The sequence below is a fragment of the Pinus tabuliformis genome, chromosome 8 (genome assembly GCF_031772625.1).
Source record: "Pinus tabuliformis cultivar Carrire ecotype Pingquan chromosome 8, CPIR1, whole genome shotgun sequence".
Taxonomy (NCBI): domain Eukaryota; kingdom Viridiplantae; phylum Streptophyta; class Pinopsida; order Pinales; family Pinaceae; genus Pinus; species Pinus tabuliformis.
Window position 1 is genome coordinate 758071615 of NC_142294.1, and position 20681 is coordinate 758092295.

At 36.6% G+C, this 20681-nt stretch overlaps 1 protein-coding gene across 8 annotated transcripts in view; it reads left to right on the plus strand.

The window, feature by feature from the left end:
- Positions 1-20681, plus strand: part of LOC149237810 (uncharacterized) — a 273154-nt gene that overhangs the window by 92080 nt on the left and 160393 nt on the right. For 5 of the 8 annotated variants that reach the window (XM_089372807.1, XM_089372805.1, XM_089372806.1 and 2 more), the window contains exon 4: positions 13615-13791. The exons of 2 other annotated variants lie outside the window; for them this stretch is intronic. In XM_089372807.1, coding sequence (XP_089228933.1) covers positions 13615-13791 — 177 coding nt within the window. Of the gene's footprint in view, positions 1-13609; positions 13792-20681 lie in introns of all 8 variants that reach the window. One more of the 8 variants, XR_016246326.1, reaches the window with a different exon arrangement.

The window sequence follows — 20681 nt, forward strand, 5'->3', positions numbered from 1 at the left end:
CATGCTTGGGCATTACAAAGGAAAGCTGAAGCCAAAGTATCATGGTCTGATGTAGTTACTCAAATTGTATGGTCTTTTACTGGCATACTAAAGCAATGGTGGGAAAGGCTTGCAGAGGAAGAGAAAGATCAAATAGTTGAACATAGTACTGATCCATTAAGAGCACTATTTGAAGCTTTAAAACATGAATTTGTTGGATTAGTCCCTGAAGATTCAGCCCATCATTCACAGTTATTTCTCTCCCAGAAGTTATGCGACATTGATTACTTGCAAGAGTATTTTTGTGTTATGCAAAAACTTCTGTATCAGGCTAGTGATCCACATAATGTTGCCTATCTGAGATATTACATCCAGTCTATGCCTGGTAAAATTCTTGATCTAATTAACCAGTACATAGCAGATCATAAAGTGAATTTGGAAGGACAATCATTTGCAGCTATTCACCAATTGATTGTCACAATATTGCAGAAAGAATGTGCAGAGAGCAAAGCCAAGAAGAATTTTTCAAAACAAATGCACTTTAGCACAAAGCTTTGCAATAATTTCAAGGAAACCTATAATTTTGGTTGTCACAAGAAAAGTGAAAGAAAGGTTTCTAAAACGGCAAAGTTTGATAACTCTTGCTCCTGCAAGGCTGATAAATACTTTCCTAAAAAGAAAAAATACTTTCCTTCCAAAAGATCATTTAAGGGACGAAGGGTAGTATTTAGAAAAAGATCGAAACCTTCTAAAAAAGGTGTGTGTTTTATTTGTGGCAAAGAAGGTCATTATGCTAACGCTTGCAGAGAAAGATAAGATAAAAAGCAGATGAAGATAATGAATATCTTTTCTACAATACATGATCCACAAGATTGGGATCTCATATCCCACTCTGATGGAGAATACTTTGAAGTTTCAAGTTCTTCTTCAGAATCTTCAGATAATGAAATTCCTGAAATCAGGAAATTAACAATTGATTCAGAATCATCTGATTCTGATGAAACATTCATTCCTGATATTAAAATGTTCAGTTTGAATTCCTCAGGAGAAATACAAGCAAAGATTGCAGCAGTCAAAGCTGATCTAGCACAGTTAGATCCAGTTCAGTTCACGGCAAGAAGAAGATTGACTGAAAAACTTGAGAATCTTGAGAAACAATTGCCATCCAAAAGGAAAGAAAGATTTTCAGAGGAAGAAAGAGATGATGATGACTTCATCGAGAAAGAGTTCGATTCAATGTTCAGACCTTTGCAGATTTCAGTATCTCCAGGTATGAATCAAATTGATGCTCTTAAAAAGAAGATCACAGATTTGGAATCTTCAATTCATCATACAAGGTCAGAAATGATACAGTTGTCATCCAAACTTCAAACACTTATTTCTGATTATGATGATTGTAATTCTAAATTAACAAGCCTACTGATGAAAAGTGTGCCAGTTATTGAAGAAATATCCCCAAAGAAAAATGTTGAGCTTTTTAATGTTATGGGCATCGGAGATAGAGTAGTGATTCCAATAAGAATTAAAGTCCCTAGCATTAAACCATATACTTTGGATGCTCAAATAGATTCTGGTGCTATGAGTAGTTGCTGCAAATATAAAGCCATTCCTCATTATTATTGGCAGCCTACTAAACTTCAATTCAGGGCTATCACTGGTGACTTAATGGAAATAAGTCATATAGCTCCTGAATTTCCTATTTTCTTGAATGATGTCCAGGTTTTTGTCACTTTGTATAGTTTTGATACTGGTGCTGATGTTCTGTTAGGACAAGATTTTCTGAAGAAATATTTGCCAGTCACTTTTGGACAAGATTATGTTATATTCTCCACCACTACTGGTCCTATCACAGTCCCTGCTTCCAGTGATTACAAAATTAATGTGCAGCCTGAAGATCAGGATCCTCTCCAGTATAGTCTGCAAGATCTGACCAAGATTAATAAGATTGTAAAAAATGCAGAGTTACATGGTCCCAAAACTTTGCAACAAATTTCTGATAAACTTCGTGCAGATTGTACTTCCAGTAGGCCAGATGCCTTTTGGGCAAGAGAAAAGTATTTTGTTGCACTACCTTACCGAGAAGGATATATTCCTAGGCCACAAAAAGCCAGTGCAAATCATATGAGTCCAAAAGAGCAAGAATTATGCAAAGCAGAAATTGAACAATTGTTAGAACAAAAGCTTATTGAACCCTGCAAGAGCCCTTGGGCCTGCCCGGCTTTTTATGTCAATAAGCATAATGAGCAGAAAAGAGGCAAGAAAAGGCTTGTGATTAATTATAAGGCTTTGAATGATGCTCTTCTTCCTATTCGATATCCTCTGCCTAACAAAGAATTGTTACTTGCTAAGATTACTAATGCTAATGTGTTTAGCAAGTTTGATCTTAAAAGTGGATTTTGGCAGATTGGTATTATTCCTGCTGACAGGTATAAAACAGCCTTCACTGTTCCTCATGGCCAATATCAATGGACTGTGATGCCCTTTGGTTTGAAAAATGCTCCATCTGAATTCCAAAAAAGGATGGAAGACATTTTTGGTGGGGTAGAGTACATTATTGTATATATTGATGATTTGCTTGTATTTAGCAGAGATGTAAATATGCACAAGATCCATTTAGAACAATTCTACCAACTTGTATATAAGCATGGATTAGTACTTTCAGATTCAGAAGAGAAGTTTCAGATTGGAAAAGTCAAGATTGATTACTTGGGTTTACACATAGAAAAAGGACATGTAGAACTTCAGCCACATGTGCTAACCCATCTATTAAAGTTTCCTGATATAATTGCCGATGTAAAGACCCTGCAGAGATTTCTTGGATGTCTGAATTATATAAGAAAATTTTATGCTAAACAATCAGAGGATACAAATATACTGCAGAACAGACTAAAGAAGAAAGGTGTCAGTTGGACAGATGAAATGACAGCAGCAGTAATTAGTATTAAGAGTAAGCTTAATGATTTGCCAAAACTCAAGCTTCCTGATACTAATCTTCCTTTTATACTTGAAACAGATGCTTCTTATCACACTTGGGCTGCAGTTTTGTTACAAAAGCATGGAAGAAAAGAATTGGTTTGTGCCTATTCCTCAGGATCTTTTGATGATACAGAGAAAAAGTATCCTTCTTCTCATAAAGAAATACTTGCAGTAAAGAGAGGAATAAAGAGATTTCACTTGTTCTTGAAAAGTGTTAAATTTATTGTCAGAACAGATCTAAAGCATATGAAACAGATGTTGGCAAACAAAAGATTGTTAGAAGAAGGTAGTACCAGAGTACTAAGATGGGCACTATGGCTAGAAGGTTTTGATTTTGATATTGTTTACAAATCTGGTGCAGAAAATTATCTTGCTGACATGCTTACCAGAGAAGGTGCTCAAGAAACCAAGGAGATCAAGATGTTCAGACCACTTAATCAGCACGAAGCTTCTACAAGTCAGTCGAGTCATGTCGAGTCTAAATGAGTTAAGTCTGTTACAGTCTGTAGTAATTGTCATTATGAGTTTTGTCCAGAATGTCTATCAAAACAGGTCCGAGTCTTGCCATTATGCTTAAGACAAATCATTTTGCAAAAATGGTTTGATTCTGAGGAGTCTAGGTGGTCATATACAAAAGAGTTACCATATAGGATTAGGCCATGGCGTGTTTATTATGCATTGTCTAGGGAACCAGATCCTGTTTATTTTGGGTGTATTCAAAATACTGACTGGACATGGTCAGACTACTTTTCTATTCACCAAAGAGCTAGGATACATGGTTCGGTTAAGGTCATATTTTATGCTAACGCTATAGATCCCTCTAACAATTGGTGGAGTCCATGGTTTAAGCTATTCATGTTTAGATATTTGCCTAGAGCTAAAAGCATTTTTGATAGGACTTTTGCTGACTTTGTCAGAATCTTCCATTGGGAAATGCATGTAGCTGTCCAGAATGATTACGTCTTAGAGTTTGAATTCATCCACAAACACACAATTGTCATTCCTAATGAAGAAGATGAGTCCTTTAAGCTTTCTGTCAAATTCAGAGGATTGATATCAGTGGACCCACATGACAGGCCAACATTCATGTTCACATTCCCATTCTTTTGTTGTACCAGAGAAGCAGCACCATATTGGCTAGATGAGTCTATCCCATACGAAGTGTTGGCTCCAAACAATGAAGAACTAATTGAAGAATTGATAGAACAAGACCAAATCAGACTTGGCCATAATAATCCAGCTGTTCCTGATACTCATGCACATGATTACGATGACAGGGCTAACAGCGACTGATTGAAAGGATCAATCAAATGAAATCCTTTCATATCCTGCTTTATTTGTACATATACTGCTCTTTGGTTTCCGTGGGATTTAGTCCAAATAAAATCTCCACTGTGTAATTACTTTATCCTGTTGTTCTTTGGTTTCCGTGGGATTTAGTCCGAATAAAATCTCCACTGTGTAATTACTTTTGTATAAAGAGCCGATGTCCTAGATTCCGGCCATCTTTTCACTTCAGAGATGTCATGATTCGGTCCCCATATGGCTTAGCCTCCAAGGGACGAGATAACAAGTGGTTGTCCCCACTTGCCCGAATCTTCAGAACTGTTCATTACTTTTGTACAAAGTTCTTTCGTGATAGACATCTTGCATGATGTTCTAGCGAAAGTTTGATTCTTTTGGTTTCAAGTTCCCGGTAAAACCTTTCACCGGATGACCTGCTAGGATATTATAAATACTAGCATTGTAAGCTCATGAGGGGCATTAGAGTCTTGAGAGTTTTGAGAGAGTCCGAGTAGTGTTGTAGTCTGAGTGAAGTCTCCCTGCTCTGCATCTGCGAGAAGTTTTCTCGATCTGCTTGCACCACGGAGTTTAACTCAATAGTCTGTATTGTGAGTCTGAGTTCTTTGAGTTTTAGACGAGACGAGATCTCCCTGCTCTGCATCTGCGAGAAGTTTTCTCGATCTGCTTGCATCACGGAGCGCTAGTCTCATATCTGGATTCTGTAATTATCTGAGAAGCTAATATAACTTTGCACATCTTTGTTGCACGTCTTTTATATATATATATATCTCAAGCAGGTTGAATTCGTACTTGCATAAACATATCCATGTGTATATATATGTTGAATTCCTACCTTCATGAACATATCCAAGCTGATGATGGTTGTCTTCTCCACCATATCTTGATCTCAATCCTCCTTTTTGTGGATAACATGATGCTGTTGCCCTCCACCTTGGAGGGTTTACAAAGACAGTCAGATGCCTTATTTAGCTTTTGTGATGTTTGACGGTGGTGTCAACTTAGGTAGAATCGAGGTTATGATCTTCATTTGATTGAAGAACATCTTCTTAGACTTATATTTCTACTTTTTACGAGAGGAGATTGAGACCACCACATCATACACTTATTTGGGGTTCAATTCATAGGGCCTTATTTTGGTCTGAGGAAATTCTTTCAAGATCAGTAAGGGCTATGGCTCTGTCGCTAAAACCATTTTGAGGACACATGATCCAAGATTGTACATCATGGACACCATTATTAGGGCCATAGTGTTATAAGGTTTAGAGGTTTGAGGGCCTAGGTTGCTTGGGTATGACTTGGCCAAGATAGAGAGAGTTCGGGTCCTCATTATTCAACATATTATTAGAAGCATGGGTAGGGGTTGTTATCCTTACCTACCATATTGTTCATTGGAGGCCGTTTTCATGTCTAGGACCCACGTGGATGGGTTACTATTGGTCTTTGGAGGTCATTTGTCTACCACAATTAGTTAGGATCTTAATGGATTTCCTCCCTCATTTAGGTATTCATTAGATTCCCTTGGCCATCTCTTGCCAATTAAGCAGGAGCTAAACAAGAGTAACAAGGAGGACATTTACAAGTAGTACATCTAGGGGTGCTTGGATCAGTTGACGAGCGGGTTGCATCCCAAGATAGCGTTCTATGTAGAGCACTTCCTAGTGTTAAAGGATGACCTTATTATTAGACCTCCATACTATTGAAGAATGTAACTAATGTCGGTCTTCATAATCATATTTGTGTCATGATGTAATGTATTTTTCAAAAAAAAAGAAAAATAAATTTTATTACTAAAGAAATTGACTTATTAAAGCATAGGTTTCATGCTTGGGTCAATTGTTTTTAGGTCAAAGCCTCCATTGAAGGCTTCTAGGGTTTAGGTCAAGTATCCTTGTCCATGTCATAATGTAAAAGACACTTCTTGGGCTCTATTTGTCAAGAAAGGAATTTATTTTAATGTAAATTAGGTATTCTAGGTCTCCTCCACCAAGTCGGCCGAAATGAGTTGTAAAAATTCCTATATAAAGGCAACAACTTGACCCCATTTGTCACACTCACTCATCAAGTTCGATTTGAAACTTTTGGGCCCAGAAAAAGTGCGAAATTCAAGGGAAAAAGAGGAAAGGCCTAGCCAAGGAGAAGGAGGTCTCTATTAAGCACAAGAAGTCAAAATTCTCTCTCTTCTGGGCCCAGAAAAAGTGAAAAATTCAAGGGAAGAAGAGGAAAGGGCTAGCGAAGGAGAAGGAGGTCTCTATCAAGCACAAGAAGTCAAAATTCTCTCTCTATCACACGTGTGAAGCTGCTAAGCTATTGGAGGGGCCGAAACTGCAGTGTTGAAGCTGGGCCAAAATTTTGAGTTGTTGGGGGCTTTAAGTGTGGATTATTGTTGGGTTGTAGTTGTTGGACAAGAAGAGAACATTGAAGGTTGTTCAATTTCATTGGAAGGTTGACTTGGTGGAGGAGGAAGGTCTAGGGTCTTGGTCTATCTCAACTTGAATTTGCTAGTGGAAGAGTTTGACTGGGTTTTCTCCTATATAGGGGTTTTAGTTCTAGCAAAGTGCCTACATCTGGTGTCTTTGATCTTTGTGTTTTGATTTTGATAATTGCTTGAAGAAACAAGGATAAAAGAAGAACATAAGAAAGTTAATAAGAACTCAAAGATATCATGAGTAATTATCGACAGAAGAAAATATTTGTGTCTTTCTGATTTTCTAACATGGTATCAGAGCTAAGGTGAAGAAGAAGGAAAAAGGAAAACTAAAGATCTATTGAAGGAAAGGGGATCAAACAAAGGTCATTAAGGAAAAGGATTATATAAGAGAATCCTACTACCTACAGGATCTATGTCAACTTCAATGAAGGGAGAAAACAAGCTAGAAGGACCCTCCAACTACCAGGCATGGAAAAAGAGGATAGATCTTATCCTCAAAAAGCACAAAGTTTTGAATCTTGTTAAAGGAAAGGTCAAGAAGCCTATTGATGAAGCAGAGAAAGAGAAGTTAAGAGAAACCAAAATCTTGGCCATGAACCTAATAGTGGATGAAGTAAAGGATAACCTAATTCCATATATATCCAACATAGATTTCGCTCAAGAATGTATGAGCCTCTCTCCAAACTATTCACCATCAAGAACATTGGTCAAATCGCAAGCCTCAAGAATGAATTAAGAACTATTAAGATGACGAAAGGCAATACTGTATCATCTTACTTTATAAGGATATCTAGAATCAGAGATGAACTCCAAATAATAGATGAAGTTGTACCAGAAAAAGAGCTCGTAATTGTTAGAAAATCAGGAAGGTAGAAAGATTTGATAATTACTTGTGAGATTCTTATGTTCTTATTAACTTTCTTGTGTTCTTATTTTATCTTAGTTCATCAAGTAATTACCAAAACAATAGCAGGAAGATTAAAGACACCAGATGTAGGTGAACAACTAGAGAAAAACTCCAATCTAGGGAAAACCCAGTCAACAACTCTTCCTTAATAATTTCATGAGATGATCCAAGACTCTTGACCTAGACACATACTTCTCCACACCAAGTCAGCCTTTTCGGCAACAAATTTGACTTAGTTGTAACAACTTTGACACAACAATTAGCCCAACAAAAACTTTGACCCAACAGTTAGCCTAGCAAAACTTAGACCTAACAATTAGCCTAACAAAAATTACGACCCAACAGTTAGACTTCGATTCAGCAACAACACTTTGACCCTTTAGTAGGAGACTGGAAAATCCACACGTGTGAGAGAGAGATGACCCAAAAACTTTGATCTTGTCCTTTCCTGCAATTCTCCTTCTCTTGGAATTTCGCACTTTTTCTACCTCCTTTTCTTGGATATCGAACTTGTGAGAGATATGTCACCAAATGAATTCGAACTACTTGTATATATACCCTTTTGGTGAGGTCGAATTACCTTTTTTGAGGCCGACTTGATCTCTTTGAGGCCGACTTGGCGTGGAGGTGACAAATAGCTTATTTGACTCAATAATAAATCTTTTTACATAATTCAAAAGCCCAAGAAGGGTCTCTTTTAATGGACAATGAGTTGGGACTTTGACCTAAAACATGATGACCCAAGCATGAAACCCATGCTTTAATAAGTCATAATAATAATAATAATAATAATAAGTCTTTTTTCTTTCTTTTGATATTTCATTATGAACTTAAATATAATTTATGAAGACTGAACCTAGTTACATTCTTCAACACTCCCTCTTAACTAGGGAGGTATTCCTACATATATATACAAGTACATGGAAGATCTCAAAACACATGAACCATGAAGAGTTTAGGCATTTACGGTGCCACATACTAGATTTTTGACCAGGGCAATCTATCCGGGTGGGAAGATGGACTAAAGCTTTCAACCTCTCTAGGTACCACTAGGCTTACTTGCTAACCATCAACCTAGGGAACTAGGTGCGTAATGCAAAGGTCAAAGATCTATGACCAACCCCACCCTTCCTACTACTTCGGGAACTAGACATCAACACATATGCCGGCCGGATGTCCTCCCTGGCTTTTTACACACTCAATGCCTCAACACATCAAATCTCTCTAACCTCAAGCATGCTTTTCAAAAAACTTCGAGAGATTTACCTGAATAGTTACAACCCCAATCAGTAACAACCTTTCAAATACTCATGTGTAAACATGAAACTTCGGGGTTTTCCAACTTCTTGATGCTGCTTCACAATTTATCACAGTAGGACTTCGTGGCTTCCGATACAATTCTTTGACAAAAGTTTCCTCAATCATACAACTTCCTATCCTACTTCACATGCAACAACCAAATCCTGCTTTCCTTCTTTCATCAACACCTCAATATGCATTCTCCTATTTTCTTCTTCTAGGTATCCATCATGACTATAATATGCCCTCCCTCTCAACTGGAGAGATATCCTTTTTTTTTTTTTTGTCTAGGCTCGCTCTTAACTTAGGGAAAATAACTTCTTTCTATGACATTGGAGAATCTTTCATGGTTTCCATCCTTTTTATAAAAGTCATTTTGATCATATTCATTCATATAGCTTCCTTCATCATGCTTATTCACCAAATCAACTTTACTTACGAATATCTTTAGCATCTTGAAGATTATGCACCTGCACAACTTCAATAGCAAGTACAACCAAATACATATGCGTGAAGTTAACTATATCAAATCATACAATAATGGAAGCATTGGACTTTAGACATCAAATACCTAAAATTAGTTAGGTTCATGAACAACAAGAGACACACACTTTTATATTTCAACTTCTTGTTAGGGTGTTGTCATAAAGCCTACACTTCATCATCAAGATTTCAAGCAACTTAATCAATATAGCAGTCTTCATTATATCTAGGGTCTCAATATTTCTTTCAGAGATGTGACATATTTGAAACCCTAGAATCATTCAAACAAGTGAAGTTCTACGATGCATCCAACAACTTTAGAATTCATATGTTAGACTTGTACCAGGATTTAATGCAAACCCTAGATTTCATACATGAGACACTAAGCTTCACCAATCACAACACAATCTAAGGTTTCAATAATAGGATGAACCTTTTTGTAAACCCTAGATTTTATCATCATAATGGAAACAATATCATCATATCCTACAATATCAAACTTCTACTAGGGCTTAGTTGCAAACCCTAGAACTTTATAAATATCAACAATTTGGGCTAGCACATATATCTAGGATTTCATAATCATGTAGAAGCATATCACAACAATATTCATTAGGTAAACCCAAGGCAAAAATATCAATACATTTAAAGTCATGCATATAACAATCTAGATTAGCCCAAGGTTTTGATCAGGCAGACAAACATACACCTAGGGTTTCATTCTTAGGAGCTTACTCTCGATATATAAGGGTTTTAACTCACAAACCCTAATTTACCAAAACCTCGAGGTTTAAGAACACATTACCATCCAACCCTAAAGGACTAGGGTTTCCATAACAACACCAAGTCTCCAAATATGACATTGACATCAAAACCCCAAACATCAAACAAATAGTATTTTCTAGATTTCATCAATAACCCTAAGTGGACTAGGGTTTTTCACATTTGACATACCCTTAGGTTAGGATTTTTTAGGGAACCTATTAGGGTTCCACAAACATAATGATTTTAATGAGGGTAGATTCAATCTAATGATCTGTCTCCCAAATAAGAATATCTATGATTCAAATGTCCTAGACAAAACACTTGTTAGTAATGTAAAGCAAATTTCTTAGAATGAATGAATATACCTTTATCACGAAGAGAAACAAAAATTATAGTCTGGGACATACCTTTGAGTTTAGACAAACCTTATAGGACATCAATTTCAATAGAACTTCTATGCTTTGTCTTGTGATGTCTTCTTCATAACCCTTGAGCATATCAACAAGCTTTTCCTAAACAAGGAAAATATAAAAGAAATGTTATTAGCATCTTGTGTAAATAGATCTAGATAAGAAAAAGGAAAACCAAATATAAAAGATGATACAAGAAGTAAGATACTTATCTTTGGAAAATGGTGAGGGCTCCCTCTTAATCCAATCTTGAGGGATACCTATAACTTCAACAAAACAATTCAACAATGCTTTTCCAAAACATGTTAAACCTATGAGTGTTAAAAATCAAAATACAAGACAATTCAAAAATTTAGAGTAGAAAGACTTAGTAGTATAAGTCCTTTATTTCTGATTCTGGTCTTGTGCTTCTTTGGAGATCCTTCTTCAACAACATTTGCATGATCCCTATTTCTCTTTTTATTTCTTGGATTCTCAGGACAATCACTTTTATAGTGACCCATTTTGTGACAGTTGTAGCATTCAATTTTGGGTAGGTCTATCTTCCTTCTAGGCCCTTTAGACTTCTTGAATGATCCTTTGTTCTTGTGATGAGCGGAATAGGCATTCAACACTTTCTCTTCATTCTATTTGTTGCTTCCTAATGAAATTATGACTTCTTCCTGACTGCAAGCATTCCATAGTTGTTCGAATGTAGGAGTTTCCTTCCCACTGTTGAGACACGATGAGAAGGCACTCCATGAAGTTGGTAAACCTAGAAGTGCAGTGATTACAAGCTCCTTTTCAGGTACTATCTCATCAATTGCTTGGAGTTCATCTCTTAATCTAGCTATTCTTACAAAGAAGGATGCCACAGTGTCTTCCTTTTTCATCTTTATAGATCTTAGTTCACTCTTAAGACTTGCTATTTGTCCAAGATTCTTGATTGTGAATGATTTGGATCATGCCTCATACATCTCTTGAGCGGAGTCTATGTTGGATATATAGGGGATGAGGTTATCCTTTATTCCATCCACCATTAGTGTCATGGCCAATATTTTTGTTTCCCTAAACTTTTCCTTTTCTGCATCACTTGACTCATTAGTAGGCTTCTTTACCTTTCCTTTGACTAGATCCAAAACTTTATTCTTTTCGAGGATGAGGTCTATCCTCTTCTTCCATGCCCTGTAGTTAGATGCTCCTTCTAGTTTGTTTTCTCCCTTCATTGAGTTAGACATTGTCCTTGAAGATGGTAGGCTTGACTTCTTATATGATCCTTTTGATGACCCTTTTTCAAACTTCTTAAAGCACCTTATTCTCCTCTTAATAGATCTTCAAGCTACCTTTTCCTATCTTCTTCACCTTAGCTTTTATACAATTTTAGAAAATTAGAAAGACAGAAATATTTTTTTTATATTGATAATTACTTGTGAGGTTTTTATGTTCTTATTAACTTTCTTGTGTTCTTACCAAGCAATTACCAAAACAATAGCACAAAGATCAAAGACACCAGATGTAGGCAGACAACCAGGAAAAAACTCCAATCTAGGGGAAAACCTAGTCAACAACTCTTCCTTGATAATTTCACGAGATGATCCAAGACTCTTGACCTAGACACATACTTCCTCCACACCAAGTCATCCCTTTCAGCAACAACTTCGACTTAGCAGCAACAACTTTGACCTAACAACTTCGACTTAGTAGCAACAACTTCGACCCAATAGTTAGCCCAGCAAAAACTTCGACCTAGTATTTAGCCTAGCAAAACTTTGACCCAACAGTTAGCCCAGCAAAAACTTCGACCCAGTAGTTAAACTTCGATCCAACAACAACACTTCGACCCTCTAGTAGTAGACCAGAAAATCCACACATGTGAGAGAGAGATGACCCAAATACTTCGATCTTGTCCTTTCTAGGGATTCTCCTTCTCCTCTTGGAATTTCGCACTTTTTCTGCCTCCTTTTCTCGGATATCGCACTTGTGAGAGAGATGTCACCAAATGAATTTGAATTGCTTGTATATATACCCTTTTGGTGAGGTCGAATTACCCTGTTTGAGGCCGACTTGATCTCCTTGAGGCCAACTCTGTGTGGAGGTGGCGAATAGCTTATTTGACTCAATAATAAATCTTTTTACATGATTCAAAAAGCCCAATAAGGGTCTCTTTTAATGGACAATGACTCTAATGACTTGGTATAAATCCTAGAAATCCTCAATGGGGACTTTGACCTAAAACATGATGATCCAAGCATGAAATCCATGCTTTAATAAGTCATAATAATAATAATAATAATAAATCTCTTTTCTTTCTTTTGATATTTCATTATGACTCAAATATAATTTATGAAGACCGAACCTAGTTACATTCTTCAACAATAATTACTACTCTTCTAGGACTACCAAAATCTTGGAGTGCTCTTGCATAAGAAATTAACAGTTGGAAGGATACTCCAACATATGAACAAATGTGGAATGCATGCAGTCAAGAAGAAGCTTGAATATCATTAGTAAACAACAAGAAGGAAGATGAAGAAGAAAATATCTCTAATGCCTATTCTACTCATCACAAGAAAAAGGGAACCTTCAAGAAGTTCAAAGGATCAAAGAAGAAAGTTGATCTATCCAAAATTGAATGTTACAACTGACATAAGATGGGTCATTACAAGAATCAATGTCCTGAGAATCCAAGGAATAAGAAGAGGGATAGGGAACAAACAAATATTATTGATGAAGATCCACCTAAGAAGAACAAGACTAAGGAATTAGAAGTCAAGGACTTATACTACTAAGTCCTCTCCTACATATCCTTCTTAGTCTTTTATTGTTTTCCTTTATGTTTTAATTTCTAGAGTTTGTAGATCTAACATGTCTTGTTGAGAACATTTTTGAATTATTTTTATAAAGTTGGACGTATCCCTCAAGATTGGATTAAGAGGGAGCCTCCTCCACCATGCTTACCAAAAAGATAAAAGTATTTTTTTTCTTTGTTTCATCTTTTCATGTTTGGCTTCTTCCTCACATCAAGATTTGTTTGTATTGTATGCTAATAACCTTTTTCTTTATAATTTTCCTGGTTAGGAAAGTTGGCTGAATGCTCAAAGGTTATGGAGGAGACTTCAAAGGACAAACTTGAAGCATGGAAGAAGTTTTGTTGCAAAGGAATCACTTCAAGAATTGATGTCCTACAAAATTTGTTAAAGAACAATTCAAGGCATGTCTTAAACTACAGGTTGTGTTACAAAGTTCTCTTCATAGAAAAGGTATGTTCATTCTCTTTTGGAATTTGCTTTACATTATTGACATAGTTATGTCTAGGGTTTTGAATCTTAAAGATTCTTGTTAAGGTGATTAATCGTTAGATTAAATCTACCCTCGTCATTCTATCATTTTGATCATTCTTGTGAAACCTTAACCTTTAGGGTTCACTATAAAATCCTAACTTCTTGTTGCTAAGGGTATGTCGATATTGATTATGAAACACTAGTCTACTTAGTGTTCTTGATGAAGTCTATAAATCCTATTCTTTTGACGTTTAGGTTTTGGTATTATTATGATAGAAACCCTAGTTCTTTAGGGAGTTGTCCTTAGTGCGACTTTTTGAACTTTCCGGTGTTGGAATCTAGCGAAAAAATTTGAGGTGAAATCTTGATTTGTGCTATTTAAACTAGTTTTTTTGGCTGTATATATGGATTTAGGACCCTGAAAACCCTTAAGGCACTTCGATTATGTAGGGGTTACCCATCAAGCTTGTGATTTCAATAAATTCTTTCCGGATTTTAGAGAAATTGGACCGGAAAAATCCACCGAAAAAACTTCCAAAAAGCCTCGCTAATGACAACTCGGTTCTTTAGGGTTTGCTGCTACTGTCTGTTATATATAGAAACCCTAGATATTTAGGGTTGGTGAATTAGGGTTTATGAACAAAACCCCTATTATATTTATTGTAAGATCTTAGGAATGAAACCCTAGGTGTATATTCGTCCAATCGAAACCCTAGCCTGGAGAAAATTGTTATATATCTAACTTCGATGTATTGATGAGAAATGCTAGTGCATGAAATCCTAGATATGTATGTGCGAGTATGCTAACCTAATTGTTGATACTCATGTTTTAGTTGTGTATTCTACGGTTTGTAACAAAGCTCTAGTAGAGATTGATATTTTAGGATATGATGATATTTTCATGATAAAATCTAGGTAGAGTCTAACATGTAATTTTAAAAGTATATTGTTGAAACCTTAGATATATAGTAGAATTGTTATTTGATTGAATTGCTGATATCTAAGGCTTTATGTCTCAAAGATGGAGTCTAGTGTTTATGACAAAACTCTAGCAAAAAGTTGAAGTCTAGTATGTAAAAAGATGTGTATCTTGCTGATTATGAGCCTGACTAGGTTTAAGTGTTTGATCTCTAAATTCTAAATGCTTCCATTATAGTAACATGATTTTGATATAACTAACTTCATGCTTTTGTATGTTTGTATTTGGTTGTACTTGCTATTAAAGTTTTGCAGGCACATAATCTTCAAGATGATGAAGATGCTCGTATGATAATAATAAACATGATGAAGGAAGTTATATGAATTATAATGATCAAGGTGACCTTGATGTCGTAAGAAGGAATGAAGCCGTGAAAGGTTCTCCAATGTTATAGAAGAAGAAAGTGGTTGATCTCCTTAAGTTAAGAGGGAGCTTGGATAGAAGAAAGGGTATATCTCCCCAGTTGAGATGGAGGGCATATTATCACAGTGAATACCTTGAAGTAAGCAAAAGTACTATAGATGAATGTTCATGTTTCATAAAGTTGCAAACAGAAGATTTGAGGATGTATTTGGTGTTGCTGAAGAAATGAAAGAACAAGCTTTCGACAAATTGTAACTTGATGATGAAAGTAGCATCAAAATGATTGAGGACCCCGACGGTTTGTGTTTACTTATATTTGAAAGTTTATTTCTAATTGGGGTTTGTGCTTGAACTGGTAAATCTATCCACAAAAAGGTTGAACACTCTCGGAGTATGGTTGGACAAATGGATATATCTAATTTAGTTGATAGTGAGAGATGAAGCATCTTATGGAAAGATGCTTGGGAGGACATCTGGCCAGCCTATGTGTTGATGTCTAGATCCCGAAGAGGGAGGGTGGTGCTGGTCATGGAGCTCCGACCTTGGATACACACCTAGATCTTTGGGTTGGTGGTAGAGCTTAAAAGCCTGATGGTACCTAGAGTGGCTAAAGCTTGAGTCCCCTTAGTCCCACCCGGATAGAATATCCTAGTCAGGTATCTAGTTCACAACAGTAAGTGTGCTATGATTCTTCATAAAGCATATCATCTTGAGATCTTGCATATACCTTTGTATATATGTAATTATGAATACCTCCCTAGTTTGAGTAATGATGTAATGTATTTGTTAAAAGAAAAGAAAAATAAATTTTATTTTTAAAGAAATTGACTTATTAAAGCATTGGTTTCATGCTTGGGTCAATTGTTTTTAGTTCAAAGCCTCCATTGAAGGCTTCTAGCGTTTATGTCAAGTATCCTTGCCCATGTCATAATGTAAAAGACCCTTCTTGGGCTCTATTTGTCAAGAAAGAAATTTATTTTAATGTAATTTAGGTCTTTTAGGCCTCCTCTACCAAGCTGACCGAACTGAGGGGCAAAAAATCCTATATAAAGGCAACAACTCGACCTCATTTGTTACACTCACTCATCAAGTTCGATCTAAAACTTTTGGGGCTAGAAAAAGTGTGAAATTCAAGTGAAGAAGAGGAAAGGGCTAGCGAAGGACAAGGAGGTCTCTATCAAGCACAAGAAGTCGAAACTCTCTCTCTCTCACATGAGTGAAGCTTCTGAGTTGCTGGAGGGGCCAAAATTATGAGTTGTTGGGGGCTGAAATTCTGGATTATTGTTGGGTTGTAATTGCTGGACAAGAAGAGACTATTGAAGGTTACTGAATTTCATTAGAAGGCTGACTTGGTGGAGGAGGAAGGTCTTTGGGTCTAGGGTCTTGGTCTATCTCAACTTGAATTTGCTAGTGCAAGAGTTTGACTGGGTTTTCCCTTATATAGGGGTTTTAGGCTGGCAGAGTGCCTACATCTAGTGTCTTCGATCTTTGTGTTTTGATTTTGATAATCGCTTGATAAAACAAAGATAAAAGAAGAACATAAGAAAGTTAATAAGAACTCAAAGATATCACAAGTAATTATCAACATAAGAAAATCTTTTTGCCTTTTTGATTTTGTAACACATACATGTTTTGTTATTTGATGCACATTCCCAAGGTCCTCCTTGTCCATTAATGGGTTGCCGTGGGGTGGAAGTTGAGCATCATATGCCACTATTGGAAAAGTCTCACTGACTTTACCATCTCTAGGTGACCAAGACTAATGAACTCTTCACACTCCTTTGCTCGGTTTATTATGAGTTTAGAGTGAAATTCTATAGTGTATTCATGGATTGATAGAACTCCTTTTCCACTTTTTAGTATTTGGATTAGGGATGCTTGGCTTTGTTCTTGAGGGAGGCACTTAGACTCGAATATTAGGTTCTATGAGCACCTTACATTGTTGGATGACCTTAAGACTATCACATCTTCTTTCCATGTTCCCTTGTTTGACAAAGGCATCGAGCAACATGTCAAGAATTGCATTGTTTGCTTCTTAATGAGTGAGACCAAGAGGCCTTGTACACCCTTGGTCAACGAGGCATCCTACCTCTTCGAGACCATCGTGGAGATGTATTAGAACTCAAGATAATTGATCACACACCAGCAAAGGCAACCGCTTACATCAATTGAGTCTATGCCAAGCTCAAAATTTCAATAAATAAATGTTTTCCAAGCAAACAAATTAAAAATCCACAACATTTTTGTGACCAATAAAATAATCTAACTTAAAGAAAATAAATAAAACTTGGTATTGCCTCCCATTTCTCTTCTTTGAAATGAAATTTTTGGGTTGCTTTTCCCTTAGAAATTCAGGCTACATCTACTAATGGTTGCTAAGGCATTGTTTTTCCCATTTCAATCTCTTTCCCATGTTTGCTAGAGCACACTTTTAATTGCTTCCACATTATCTTATCACATTTACCTCTTGATCTTGTTTGATAGTCGCTAATATGTGCATACATAATACAATAATAAATGAACATATAGAAGAGACTAATAAATGCCTATTACATTAATTATCTTGCAACAAATACATTTACAAAAGCTCGAGGTAGGGTATCCACAATACATATACCGCCTTATAGCACACTTGCTTAGTTATGGTGGTTAAACCACCAAACACATAACCTAATATATATATATATATTTGTAAGCTTGGTAGGACTACATCGCCGTGTCCAATATATCACCCCGATTAGGGTGGGGAATTGAACTGGTGACTTCACATCAAGGAGTGCCTTAACAAAGCACCCGATCACCGTCTATCCAAGACCATGTGGACACACACATGCACACACATACACATATATATTTATTTATTATTTTACTTGGAATGAAAGCATGGGAACTCCAGAGTACTTCCCCTCATTTCGTGGATAGTAAAATGACTAAACCGTCAGCCCTGATTAGTAGGTCTTGCCCCAAGGGAATCAAAGAGAGTTGAACCCATGATCAATAACAACTAGCAACAATATCAAAGAACTTCATGTTTGGGTCTAGACCACTTGAGCTAACCCTTGGGGCTATACATACATACATACATATTTATGTGTGTATGCATGTATGCAAATTTTGGTGAAGCAACTAGCTATAAGGATTTTTATTTACCAAATCCACTTAGGGATCACACCTGGTCCCATCCATATGAGATGGCTTCTTAGGGAAGCAAATCAAGAACCAGTGAGGGGAAACCTATTGAGTTTTTAAGTGCAATTGATATTAGCACAATATTTTTGAAATATTGATAATCACTTCTAATGATATGGATCTTCTTTTAACAATTCCAATTTATCATTACATAATTGCACTTAAAAAATTCAACCATGAAACCATAAGAATAATAGAGATCAAAATGCATGAAGAGAACAAAAGTCTTACCCTGGGAAAACCCACACAGGGGAAAAACCCAACAACCATTTTCTTAGAGAAATCCTTCAGTTCGACAAGAGATACATCTAATGCTGTTAGTCAACTGAGGTCAAACTAACCAACAAAGCTTATGGCCAAACTTGGTCCACAACACTCAAGTCAAGCCCCCAAACTACCTTGCAACTTGGCCCTACAACTCGGCCTTGCAACTGTCTAGAATTTCGTCTTGCCCAGAAACTGTAGCTCAGAAAGTCACGTGCGAGCTAGAGAAAGAGAGATACGAGTTAGAGAGAGAGAAAGAGAGATGCCTAGAAACTATCTTTCTTGTGAGAGGTCGAATGGTGCCTTTGTGGAGGAGAGGTCGAATGCCTTTATATAGTCTTCTATCTTCACAAATGGGTGTGTCTCTTCATTGGAGATGAATTGATTTGAGGGAGGGCTAACTCAACTATTTTGGAGTCAAATTTCAAAAATTCTCTTTTAAATCCGATTTGAAAAATATGTCTTACAATAATTCTTTCAAGGGCTAAGTAATCAAAATGACATGTAGAACATGTCTTACAAATTATTTATACGTTACAAGGGCTAAAATATAAATTATGAAGACCGACTATAGCTACAAAAATTTAACACTCCCTTTTAGCTAGGGAGGTATTCATAATGACTAGACAAATGTTCTTAATGTGAACAAATTTCTTTGATAAAAGGTTATACAATCATCAATAGTATCAACATCATTCAACTACCATAATTCTGGTCAATAACTTTGACACATGGTGGATTTATGAACATCAACATGCTAACATCATTTTGGTTGGTACCTCTGACACATGGTGCATTCTCACCATAATTTTGGTTGGTAATCCTGACACATGGTAGATTAACCATAATTATGGTTGGTACCTCTAACACCTAACACATCATTAGCATCAACTAGTCACAATAACTCTGGTCTATCTGTCACATACTACACAGACTAGTCTTGGCTCAACATTATTCTAGTTGGTAACACTCCACCTGAGTAATTCTAGGCCTAATGCTAATGAACTTGATGCTGAAAGGCCACTCTTTATTTGAGTAATTCTAGGCCTCTAGGACCATTCCTCCTAATTTTGGTTAATGTACTTCACAAATGAAGAATGTTTGTCCTTTGTTGGACCATTCTCCCTAATTCTGGTCATATATGACATAAGGAGAATGCCAGCCCATGATGCTATCTCATCAACACTCCCTCATAATGAGGGAGGTGTTCTCAAGAAGTCCAATCTTGTCCTTTAAGTATACAAACTTCGCGTTGGACAGAGGCTTTGTAAGGGTATCAACAAGATGCTCATCAGTAGAGACATACTTGAGCTTCATTGCTCCCTTCTGCCCCATGTCACAGATGTAGTGGTACTTGATCTCGATGTGATTCGACTTGTCATGGAAAACTAGATTATCTGTTAGGTTCACATACCTCTGATTATCACAATATATCATGATTTGTTCTAGCACATGATCAAACAATGCCACGAGTAGCTTCTGAAGCTATACTACTTCACAACTCGCCAAGCTAGCTACAATAAATTCTGCCTTGGCAGTGTTGAGTGCAACAAATGTTTGCTTCCTACTCATCCATGAAATCATAGCGGAGCCCAAACTGAAGTAACCTTTGGAGGTACTTTTTCTGTCTTCAACACTTGCTGCCCAATATGCATCTATATATCCTTGTAGTTGTATATCATTGGTTGAGACACACTTGAAACCATAGTCAACTGTACCATGCAAATATCTCAATACATGCTTTGTTGCAATCCAATGATCGTGTCTCCTTTCGACCTGGAATTGGCTCAACACGTTCACTGCAAAACATATGTTTGCCCTGGTATTAACCAAATACATATCGGCCCAATTAGCTTCTGGTACATGGATGGATCTACCAAAACAGACTTAGAGTCTCTCAGCTTTCTTAGATTTGTCACCATGGGAGTCGACATTGACTTGCAGTCTATCATACCCAAATTTTGCAAGATCTTGATAATATATTTTCCTTGACCAAGAAATACTTTACCAGGCTTCTACCATACTTCTAGCCCCAAATTGTAGTGCATCAATCCAAGATCCTTCATATCAAATT